At 44.4% G+C, this 11,765-nt stretch overlaps 1 protein-coding gene across 6 annotated transcripts in view; it reads left to right on the top strand.

Moving 5' to 3' along the window:
* The window catches only part of CTNND2 (catenin delta 2), a 1,155,395-nt gene that overhangs the window by 980,789 nt on the left and 162,841 nt on the right, over nucleotides 1-11,765 (top strand). For all 6 annotated transcript variants that reach the window (XM_019521196.1, XM_019521188.1, XM_019521179.1 and 3 more), the window contains one exon: nucleotides 8,497-8,614. In XM_019521196.1, the coding sequence (XP_019376741.1) occupies nucleotides 8,497-8,614 (118 nt within the window). The remainder of the gene's footprint in view (nucleotides 1-8,496; nucleotides 8,615-11,765) is intronic.

Here is an 11,765-nt window from a genome sequence, read left to right as displayed (position 1 = left end):
GTTTGGGGGGGGGGGGCCACAGAGCTGGGCAGAGTGGCCACAGCCCCTCCCACATTTGGCGGTGGATGCCGCGTTTGAGGTTTTTCCAGTTCCCCTAACCTAAGTGGTGAGAATTCCTTTAAGTGTGTTCCAGCCGGAAATTGTGGCCACCACCTCTCTCCCTGCATCTGGTGTGCCCATGATGTTCATTTACCCATATAAGTGAGCCATAGGACAGGAAAGGTTGGGAAATGCTGCCCCAGTTTATGCCCTGCCTTTTTCGGTGGTCCCATGGGCCCCGCATGGTGTTAATTGGGCTTCACACAGACTTATTTGCCCTGGGTCCTGCACCCCTTTAGGGACGGTTGTGTTCATATGTCTCTCTCTTGCTGATTCAGGTATGTAGTGCAGACATAGCTAAGAACAAGATAGCTTGAGTACACTCCAGATAAGATAGAGTGGAACATAGCAGCTGGTAGGAGCACAACATGGAGATTATGGAAATAATAACAATTCCTGTGAAAGAGTATGTTCACCATTATTTATCACATGATGGCAGCTGTAACACATGTTCTCATAATTTCAAGGTTTAACTGTCCTTCCATTTTATTAGCAAGTTTGATCCATTACTTGCAACTAGTTCAGAAATTTCAGAACTGTAAGAATGTGGCTGGGTGCCTGGGGTGAATGCCACACACAGAGGCAACAGCAGCTTCCAGTTGCCGCTGTTGCTGTAATCACAATCATGCAGGTGCAGCAAAAGCCAGTTTTTCCTCCCCACAATCCAGTTGGTGCTCTATTGCCCCTTTCCAAGTTATACCACACTCCAGAATACAGCAATTTGATTACTCAGAGACTCAAGCTTCCATAGAATTGTACAATATTAAGGAGCCAATTCAGCTTCACTTTACAATATCTTTTTTGGGTGCTCTGGATAGAGATGACCTTAGTTATAATCCAGACGGGCTTCCCTCTGAAGAGTTTTTGTGCTCATACACTGCCTCGGCTAGGGACAGACATTACACATAAACTGGTTTAAGTGATCAGAAACTAGTTTAACTCATAACAGAACAGATGTTCAGTGCACATAAACCAGTTTGAAAATGGCTGAAACCAATTTGAAATCAACCTGGTTGAATGTAGTATCAGACTTAACTGATTTGGGTCAAACCAGTTTATGCAATATCTGTCCCAGACCCCTTCCTATTTTAAATTAAACCAGAGTCCCCAAGCATCCCGGCATATGCTGTGGACTGGGCAGGGCTCTCTGCTCCACAGCAGAGCTGGTCCTTCCCCTCTGCTCCCTGGCTGGAGCTTGGCAGAGACTGCAGGCATCTTTCTTGATTCCCCTTGCTCCCTGCCTCCTCCCCTCACCACTCCCTGCTCAGCAGTGATTCCCCCTCTTCTCTGCCTAACACAGACACCACTCAGCATTAGCTAGTATACCACATTCTGGCTATGGTCAGTGCTGTGGGAGACCAGTTCCTTCCTTGGAAAAGCTGTTTAAGAAGAGCTTGAACTAGTGGAGAGAGGCTTTGTTTTCTGATGGGCTGATAAACACTGAGTTAGGAGTGATAAACACTATTATCAACTGCCTGCTGGGCTGCTCAGGGTTGTGGGGGGGGAACTCCTCCCTAATCAGAGCATCCCCAGGGGCCACACCCCCTCAGCTCAGCATTGCAGAAGGGAAGGGAGGAGTATTGTAGTGCCCCCCACCCCAGCTTCTAGCTTGAGCCACTGCAGGCACGTGACTGCATTTCTGAGATGTCTGTATGGTTACAAACCAGTTTAGCCTAGCCGGGTTAGACTAACCTGAAAAGAATGAATCAATTCAAGCTCAGGCTTTTTGAATGTCTGTCTCCAGCCCTAGTGTTTAACTAGTAGATAATTAAGCTTTTGCTGTGGAACTAGCTCACCCCCAAAGTCTAGCTCATTTGATCTTCACCTGTTTTAAAAAGCACTAAAACCTGTTTTGCTTTTTTCAGAAGTGTTTTAAATTGATACTGCTCTTCTGATTTAGTTAGCTCTAATTTTGCTTAGGTTGGGGAGGGTGTATTTCATAATTGTTGTCCAGTGGCCTGAGCACTCTTGTCAGCAGGGGTGCTTTATAAAATGTTTTAACATATATTATATTATAATGTATATGTTGTTGTGTGTACACACTACACACACACACACACACACACACACACACACACACACTGACATCTATATAATATAAGTTACCTGGATTCAGAATTTCAAGGTGATTTGCCACAACCACGACCCCACCAGCTGCTCTTGAATAGTTATATGATAGTCCTTGTTTTCATCTACATCTGACTAGGAAGCTGCAATCTTTCCTTTCAGATTCAGACCTTGATACTGTTATCCCACCTTTTGTTACCTTGAGAACAGAACACTGTAGTGTGCAATGTGGTTTCCCTTTAAAACTGTTGAGAGACTGAAGCTGGATCCAAATACAGTAGAACCCCAACTTACAAATATACTGTGTTTCTGAGAAACCTCACATATTGCGAATTCATTCAAGTCAAGGTGGATTTTCCCATAGGAAATAACAGAAAAGTGAGGGGTTGCACTCCTTGGACCTCACATTTATGAAACCAGAGGCATCAAATACAACCTTTTACAACCAATACTTTATTTATTATGTTACAAAAATGTATTATGAACATATTTATTCATTTACTTTATAAGTAAAATAATAAAAAAATACAAAGTGGACATGCAACAATCTTCAATCTATCCATCAATGGGGAGCCGAGTCTTCATCCAGGTCAAACACATCAACAGATGGTGATGATATCTTTCTCCCAGAAGTGGCTGGCTCTCTCCCAGAATTGGAGGGCTGAGAGTTGGTTGATTTTGTCAAGATAGTGCTGTCCCGCTTCCTGAAGAACTTGTCCAAGGAAGACTGCATCGAGCAGCACCGCTTCTCCCTGTAAAGCTCCATATAGCGGGCATTGGCTTCCTTCATCAGCCTGGCAACCTTAGCAGTTCTTTCACAATTGGGGTCATTTTCATCAAAGAAGGCTAGGTAACCATCCAAAAGTTTGAACACATCAGCCATGCCTTTCATTGTGAGAACTCGTGGAGACAGCCTTTCATTTTCTTCCATGGGTTCTTCCTCTTCATGGCACTCCCTATCCAGCTCAAGAAGATCCTTGTTTGAGAGTTCCTCCCTATGGGAATTGAGCAGCTCAGCTACATTTTCCTCATCAACCTGCTCAAATCCCACAGTCTTAGCCATCTCGACGATCTCGTGCCTTGCATCGCTGATCAATTCATCAGCAGTAAAGCCTCAGAAATCATTTGCAACAGCAGACCAGATGTTTTTCCAGACACCATTAAGGCACTGCTGTGCCTTAACATCATTCCAGGCATCTCTGATGATGTCTATGGCCATATTGATGTTAAATTCCTTTCAAAATTCTTTGATGTTTGCCTTTTCTTTTGACTCTGTCTCATTAAGAAGCTTCTTGAAGGTCCTCCATAGATAATAGCTCTTGAAAGCTCAAATAGCACCCTGATCCATGGGCTGGATGTGCGACGTTGTATTCGGTGGCAAGACCAGCACCTTAATGTTCTTACTGAGGTCACTAAAGCTTGGGGGGGTGTCCTGGAGCATTATAAAGAAGCAGTAGAATTTTGAAAGGCAGATTTTGCCTGTCACAATAAGCCCTCAATTCCAAATGCAGCAGACTGGAAAAATAATCTTCAAACAATGATCCAGTAACCCGTCCTTTCTGGTTGGCTCTCCAATAAATAGGCAGGTACCCCTTTGCATAAACCTTAAGCGCCCTAGGGATTTCAGAGTGGTAAACCATCAATGGTTTGAGCTTGAAGTTGCCAGCTGCATTCTCTCTGAGCAGTGATCCTTCGCGGCCTTGAACCCTGGGGTGGTTCTCTCCTTGACAGAGATAAATGTGCAACTCGGCATCCATTTCCAGAAGAGTCCGGTTTCGTCCAAGTTGAAAACTTGCCTCGGATTGTAGCTTCCCTTCTCAATGGAAGCCAGTAGGATTGAAGGAAATTTATGGGCAGCACCTTTATCAACAGCTGCTGCTTCTCCCCTTAGTCTGAAATTATGAAATCTATCAAACCATCCAGCACTTGCTTTAAATGGCTTAGCTTCACAATCATCACAGTTTAACACTTCATAAATGCTGTGTGCTTTTGCTTGAATCACCTGGGTCAAAAGCGGCATGTGTTCTTGATTCTGGTGCTCAGTCCATGTTGTCAACATGCATTCCATTTTCTCCATGATGGCCAACCTTTTTAATGAAACACAGGTAGTAGATAAATGTGTAGCACTGTTACAGGGCTCCTTAATTTTCTCCGCATTGTCCCTGGTTCTACAGGCAGTTGACTCCCTGAGCACTGTAGCACACCTAATTTCCTTTGTCTTCTCACCTCTTTTGTATCTCTTCACAACATCAAATTTTTCTTCCAAAGTTATAGCTTTCCTTTTCCTCATAGAGGCAGAAGCACTTGTAGAATCAGTGTTAGAAGCATTCATCTTGAACACAGTGGCAACACTGAGGCTGAATCCTGAATCCAGAATCCTGCTTGGCAACCCAAGCTACACGTAACTCCATTTGACTCAGTCTGCGCATCTTGCGTATATAGGTGAATAATACGCATCTCGGGGTGTATTTTTCTGCTTGGGTGCTAATATTAATTTGCGTAAACGTAAGACTCAGGTAAGTCGAATATGCGTAAAACAGGGTTCTACTGTATACCAGTTTGCTTGCTGAGCAGCACACCTCACCAGGACCAGCGACGCTTTGTTTTTATCCTGACCAATAAATATGATCTAAATGGTCTGCCTGATGAATCAATCGCCTCTTTCCCCATGCCACAACCACTGTCAAAAAGGGGCACTCAGTCTGGTTACCTCTCATAAATGGGAACAAGAATCTGGTACAGTGTTCTCAGTGAGAGCTCTGAGACTTTCACTCCCACTCGCACAGTGAGTTAAAATAGTTTGAATTTGGTGATATTCTATGCATGCTGAAAAGACATCTGCAGGATTGGAGTCTCAAAGCAGGCTGAGCATGTGCTCCATAAAATGAGAAATGCTTGGAAAATAGGTTGGTTGATGATTTCTTTAATGTTGCTGTGCTTTAATTGTGTTGTTGTTGATACCTCGGGTGCTTAGAGGTTTGGATTGACATTTGTTTAATCATTTGTGATCTAAATAAATAAAATATTTGCTGACAGCTAACCATAGAAGGTCTGCACAAAGCTTCGGTCCCTGATTTGATTCAGCTCGATTCAGTGGCCAAATCTCTGAATCGAATTAGGAGACCTTTAATCTCTCCAAATCAATTCGGAGAGATCCAGAAAGATTCGGAGATTCGGCCATAGACACAGCTTTAAATATTTTTTCTACATACCTCAAGGTACCAGGCATGGCTCATGAATGCTGTGATGGTGGGGCAGATGACGCATTCCACAGGAGCATGAGGGGGGATCCCCAGTGCACTTAGCAGCAGACCTAGAAGTGAATCAGAAGCACTTCCGGTCCACTTCCGGGTCCACCAGGGAGCATGCTGGGGCCCACCCCCACTCCCCCAGCTCAGCAACTGGTGCCTCCTGGGTCTGGGAGGACACCTGGGGTCCCCCCGCAGCTGATCGTGAAGCCAGAGGGGCATGGGGAGGCCCCCAAGCATGCTCCCTGGTGGACCTGCAAGTGGACCGGGAATGCTTCTAGTCCACTTCCAGGTTCACCACCAAGCACACGCCCTCCCCCTCCCCCCCAATGCTCCTGTGGGATGCTCCATCCGCCCCACCATTGAAGCATTCACGAGCCATGGCTGGTACCTTGAGGTATGTAGAAAAAACATTTAAAACTGTGTCTGTGGCTGAATCACTGATTCTCTGAATTAACATTGAACCTTCAGATTCAGCCAAATTGAATCAGAGACAGCGATCCAAATCAACAAATCAAATCGCTGTCCCTGATTCAGGCTGAATCTGAATCGAATATGGCCTGTTTCACAGACCTCTAATAAATCATTTAAATACTATTCAACTTTTGGTGTGATGCACACACAGAAGATGGAAATTGTGAGTTTTAATGAATCCTCTGTATTTCTGAACATATACAGGGTAACATAATTACTTACAAGATCCCAGAGGTATACAGGGGATGGGGATGATAGTTATAAGACATGTTTAGTTCCTGAAGGTGCACAGAGGGTTTCCAGTGAGGGAGTACAATTTTACAGTTTCCTTACATTCACCATTTGATTTCTGAGCTGACTGGAGCATGGCAGAAAAAGGTGGTAATCACAGGAGTTGGAAAGTGCTCTGTGGACTCAACACCTGTTTGATACAAGACTCGACAATGCATGAAGGCTAGATTCCAGTGTCTGTGCCCCTTTGGATACAGTCTGCAGATGCTTATGTTCTATAAACCAGAGGCAGTCAGTTCTCAGCTCAAGGTCTGGAATTGCTGTTGGATCTAGGGATCTTGGGACTGTTTTGTTGAGGAGTTTCTGGAGAGTTTGCAGGAGAATTAAGAATCTGCTAGTGTCTTCAGGCTCTGGAGAGACGAGGTGATACATACATTTGAGGTCAGTTCTGCCAGAGGAACTAAGATATCATCTCTGAGATAAGATCAAAGGAGGATGTGTTTGTACCTGCCTTCTGAAATATAAAAGCGCATGAGCTCTATTAAGGCTTACAGTGAAGTAACATCAGTAAATAGGGAAGTTTGGAGAAAGTGCACCAGCATGTTTACAGCCATCTAGCTTTGTTTAAGAAGTTATTCAGAATCATGTCAAATACTATTTGTAAGCTCTCCTGGATTTATTAAAAGACACGGAAAAGAGGGATGAAATGGAGTTTTCACTGATATCACCATTTCAAAAGCATGAAATTGCTAAACCTGTCACCGAGAAGTTATATGATTATGGTTTTGAGAGGAAAAGTGATCAGGAGTTATACCATACTTCCCATTAAGTTGTTTCATGCCTAGAGAAGATTTGAGAGCCTGTCTTAAATAATACAGGGCCAGCCTATAGGAGCAATTGTCCTAATTATCTATAATTGATGATGTTGGAAGCTTTGGTGTTTCTGTGATATAATTTCAAGAAGTGATAGGAGGCCTCTTTTCCACTTCATACACACTGAGTTCATGTCTGGCATTCTTTCAGGACAGAATATGGGCATTTTTATTTTCTTTCATTTGTGTGTGTATATTCTCAGCTCTGCCATGTCTATTGAGTTTTCTCCATGGACTTTTAGACCCTTCTACTGGGCTCTGAGGAAAAAATCCTCTCAGTGCCTGCTTCTCATGACCTCCTGAGGAAGTCAACCAGTCAGAGCTGCTGCATATGGCAATGTACATCCCAGTTTCAAAACATAGCTGCTGGTATGTCCTCCCTCTCCCTACAGTCATAGGACTAGGAGAGGAATCTCAGCTTTTACATCATAAAATTGGAAGGGTCATCTCATCCAACCTTCTCTGCACTTAATTCAAGTGAAGGTACTTGAGATGAGATGGCATGGCAGGGAACTAGTGGGAGAGGGGTGGTAGGTAGCACTGCAGCACTGGAATTCCTACCCATACCAAAGGAAAAGACATAAAAGCTCCTGCCTCATGATTATGATCCCTACCAGGTTCCAGTTTATGCAGATTGGTACAAATCCAAATTTCTTGTCAGGTGACATTGGTAAGAATATATTTTTGTATATGTGCATATACATATGTTATGCTAATTTGTGTTTAAAATACTAAGATTTGTCTGTGCATTAAGGCATGATGCTATTTGGTAAGTTTTGTTTTAGTTATATTTTTGTTAATATGTTCAGAAAGCCTTCAGGCTGAAGTACCTAATAAATACAAATTATTATAATGAGTTCATGTTTTAAATTTCTCAGTAGAAAACAGCTTGTCAGTGAACAATTGCCCAAGGAGAAGATGGCTGCATTAATGTTCTCTCAAAATGAGAGCAAAAGTAGCAAAACACTCCTGTGAAATGAAAAAAGTAGATGAGCATTACCATACCTGAGAGATGCCAGGAAAATATTGCACTTTGATGGTGTTTTTTCTTCTGGGTTACACTGTTCAGGAGGACTAAGAGCCCAAACTACTGATGCAGTGCTCAACTCTGAACAGACACTTCTGCGGGGTTGTGAAACCTTTAAACTTCTCAGCTCAATTTTTATTTAAAAAAATGTTTTAAACCACTTTTCTGCAAAATAAAATGAAATACCTCCTACTCTCATGAGAGAAAACAATCCTGCAAATTTTAGGAGACTTAGATGTTCTCCCAGCTATAAAATTTTCTGCAATGATCTGCTGATTCCAGTTTGGTCCCCTCTTTGTTATGTTTCCTGTGCTCTTCAGACCCTTCCCTATTACTCATAAGTCTGAATTGGTGAGGTAGACAGTGTAAGAACAAAATAACAAAATTGTTTCAAACTAGTATTAATTATGAAACTGTTTTGCTACAGAATATGAATGGTAAAGTTGGGAAGATAGTGACCCTTACCGTTGTCTTACAGGAATGTCAGCTCTGCTGGAGAGGAGGCCCGCAGGAGAATGAGGGAGTGTGACGGACTTACTGATGCATTGCTGTACGTGATTCAATCTGCTCTGGGGAGCAGTGAAATTGATAGCAAGGTTTGTCATCTTTGTCTTTTCAGAAATGGAAAAGCCAGGTACTAAAGATACGTCAGGAATAAAAGGAAAAAAAAAAGGCTTGGTGGGGGGATGTAATATTGCCACAGAGCTAAATATGGTCTTTAATTGCTTCACTTTTAACTTTCTGTATAGCGGGCTGAGTTTCTTTATACTAGATATGGTTGCCCTGGAATTGTGTTTATATTTGAGATGTGTAGAAGTTGTTTTCTTTCTTTCTCTCTCTGTTTTTTTGGTAAATGATTAGAAAACAAAATAGATGATAACATTGATTTGAGAGAGGCACACATGTCAATGTTCATGCATTCCCACATTTTTCTGCCAGTTAATCATAAAGGTGATTGTCCATTCTAGTGTCACGCTAGTTATGAGCTACAGCTAATAGCTATATGGGGGTTCAAAATGAGTATAGTGAAGAACTATAGCAGTTGCTACTATAAATGGAGAATTGCAAATCAGTATAAAGATACCTATGGTCATGTGTAGATGGAATGAGAGGCAAGTGTGCACGACACTTTAAAGCAGGCTAAATGCTTTTGCATGACTTTAATGGTGCTGGTGTTTGCACTCCTCGATGGCCTATTGTGCATTAATTCCGTCCGCTGTAGGAAATTCGGTGCTGTAATGTGCCTTAAATGACTTAAGGCTCAGCAGACTAAAACTCCTTTGAGGGAATTTTAGTTTGCTGCCCCTACAGCTGCGGAGCAAAGCACCGCATGCAGCTCCATGGCTCTGCAGGAAGCCCTGCAGGCAGCCTGGAAGCAGCCCAGGAAAGCAGGCTCCACCCAAGAAAAGTGGCGAGCCTGATGTTCCCCCCCCACACCCCTCCCCAGAGCCTGCTTTCCTGCCTGAGCTGTGTGGGGGCCTGGTGCTTCCCTCCGTGGCTACAGTGCCCCCCAGGACTGCCTGAGCCAGGTGCGTGCAGGTTGGTGCCGCCTTGGGGTGGGGCATTGCATTGCTGCCATGGAGGTAAGCACTGCCCCCCATCTGCAGCCCAGGGACCACTCCTCCCGCTGGCAGCTCACCCTCCCCTCCCCACCAGAGAGGCAGGTAAGTCAGTGGGTTGTGTGCATGACATGGGGGTTTAATCAGCCCTAAACTGAAGCGGTATTTTTTAAACACTATGTCATTTCCTTGTCTAAGTAGACAGTAGAATTGTGGTTACCTGTCTATGATAAATATTTGTTAATGATATGTTCTATTAATAAGAGCTACTGTGGGTTAATGTAAGATTTCCTGTTTTATTTTAGAATATACAGTAGCAAGAGTATGAGTTTCTTAGGTGAAAAGCAGCCCTTAATAATTAAAGGGTCTCCAAATATTTACAAATTGAAGGCTTTATCATTGTCAAGTCAGTATTACAGCAGAGAGGAAAGTGGTTCATATTCCTAGATATGAAACTTTTTAATTTTTCATGTCTTCAGAGAAAGATACTATCCATGACTTAAGCACAAGCATTAGCACAGATGTGCCAGTTTTACTTGACAATTTTTTCAAATACATTTCACAGTAAGGGCATGCTGCAAAGTGCTTATAACAAGACCTCTATAATTTTCAGGTTCTTAGCCTCAACAAAAGGGGAGGGGCTTTCCTGTAGACTTACTAGATGCACAGAATATTTAAAAGAAATCATGTTCCACACAGACTTTTATTTATGTCACCCTGATGGGAATCATTTACAGAATGATAATGTATAATGTGAAAATCTACAATTAATTACCCATTAGTAGAGGCTATATTGGAAATAATTAGTGAAAGAAGCCCGGTCTACCAGGCATGCAGCATGGTCTGGAACAGTCTTCGGAGAAAATCCAGCTGCTGTCATGTTGCCAGCAATTCCCAACTGTTTCCTGCTGTGTCCTACAACACTTAACCTGGGATGATAGGGGTGTTTTTAACTTCATTTGTTGAAAAGGAGTTGAATCAGGGAGTTTCAAAGCTCTCTGATTCAGCCTGTGTAACAGGAAGTAAAAGTTAGGGGGTTTCAATGAGGCACAGTGTTAGGAGAAGTAAGAGAGGGTACAGAAGGGGAGGAAGTCTATCATTTGTAGACCCCTTTGCGTAGCTCAGCTACTGATTTTTCAGCAGTTTCTTTACAGGTGACTGAACAGGTTTCAGACTATTTACTGTTAAGAAGGCTAAATAAGGAGCACAGTAAGCTCCCATTTTTATCTCTTATTGATAATGGGGTCTACTCCATTTAGAGCAGGGATGGGCAAAATATGGCCAGCAGGCCAGATCCAGCCTGTAGCAGGTCCCTCAGTTGTGCCTGGCCCAGGCACAGTCCATCTGTAGCACGTCCTGCCAACCCCTGGGCATGCAGCAGGGCTTTGTAGGCAGCCCAGGTTGCAGGTGGCTTCTTCCAGCTGCTGCCGGCCCCAGATCTGTGGTACTGGCAGGGACTTGAGATGCACAGCCCCGACCCCATGCACCTGTGCCTTCTCCAGGCTCACCTGCCCAGGTTCAGTAGAGGCAGCATGAGACAGAGGCTGTTGCTTAGTGCAAGGGGAAAGTGGCACTGGTCTCTCCCCCTCCTGCTGCCAGCAGTTCCCTGCTGCAGCCGCTTGGAGCCCGTACAAGTCTGCTCTGCATCTACGCCGCTGTCACTGCCATCTCCGGGCTGCCCCACAGGGAAGTGGTAGCACTGTAGAGCAGACACAGGGCAGTTGTGCATGGATTCCAGGTGGCTGCAGCAGGGAAATGCCAACAACAGGAGGGGGATGGTTGCCTTTCCCCCTCCTATAGCATGGGTACGCTGCTAATGCTGAGCCTGGATGGGCAAACCCAGAGCAGGTGCAGGGTGCGTGGGGTCAGGGATGTGCAGTGTGGGTCCCCACTGGTACTGTGGGCCGGGGCAGGCAGCGGCAGCTGGAAGGAACCACCCCCGCCTGGGGTGCCTAGAAAGGCAGTCAAGCTGCAAAGCTGCCCCAGCCCTGCTGTGTGCCCAGGGGGTGGCAGGACATGCCATGGGTGGGCAGCGTGGGGTAGGCCAGGTCAGGGCTGTGCCCAGTTCCCACTGATCTGCTCCAATGGGGTTGAGTCCAGAATAGGTGTAGGGTGGGACTGGGGCTGTTCACTGCTGATAGTGGCAGGGAGGTGCTGCAGGGAGCATGGGCTCTGGGCTGTTGTGGGG

Source organism: Gavialis gangeticus, unplaced genomic scaffold (genome assembly GCF_001723915.1).
Source record: "Gavialis gangeticus isolate Ggan-Ray unplaced genomic scaffold, GavGan_comp1, whole genome shotgun sequence".
In the NCBI taxonomy this organism is placed as follows: Eukaryota; Metazoa; Chordata; order Crocodylia; family Gavialidae; genus Gavialis; species Gavialis gangeticus.
The sequence above is the reverse complement of the archived record's forward strand: the minus strand, read 5'-3'. Positions and strand labels throughout refer to the sequence as shown.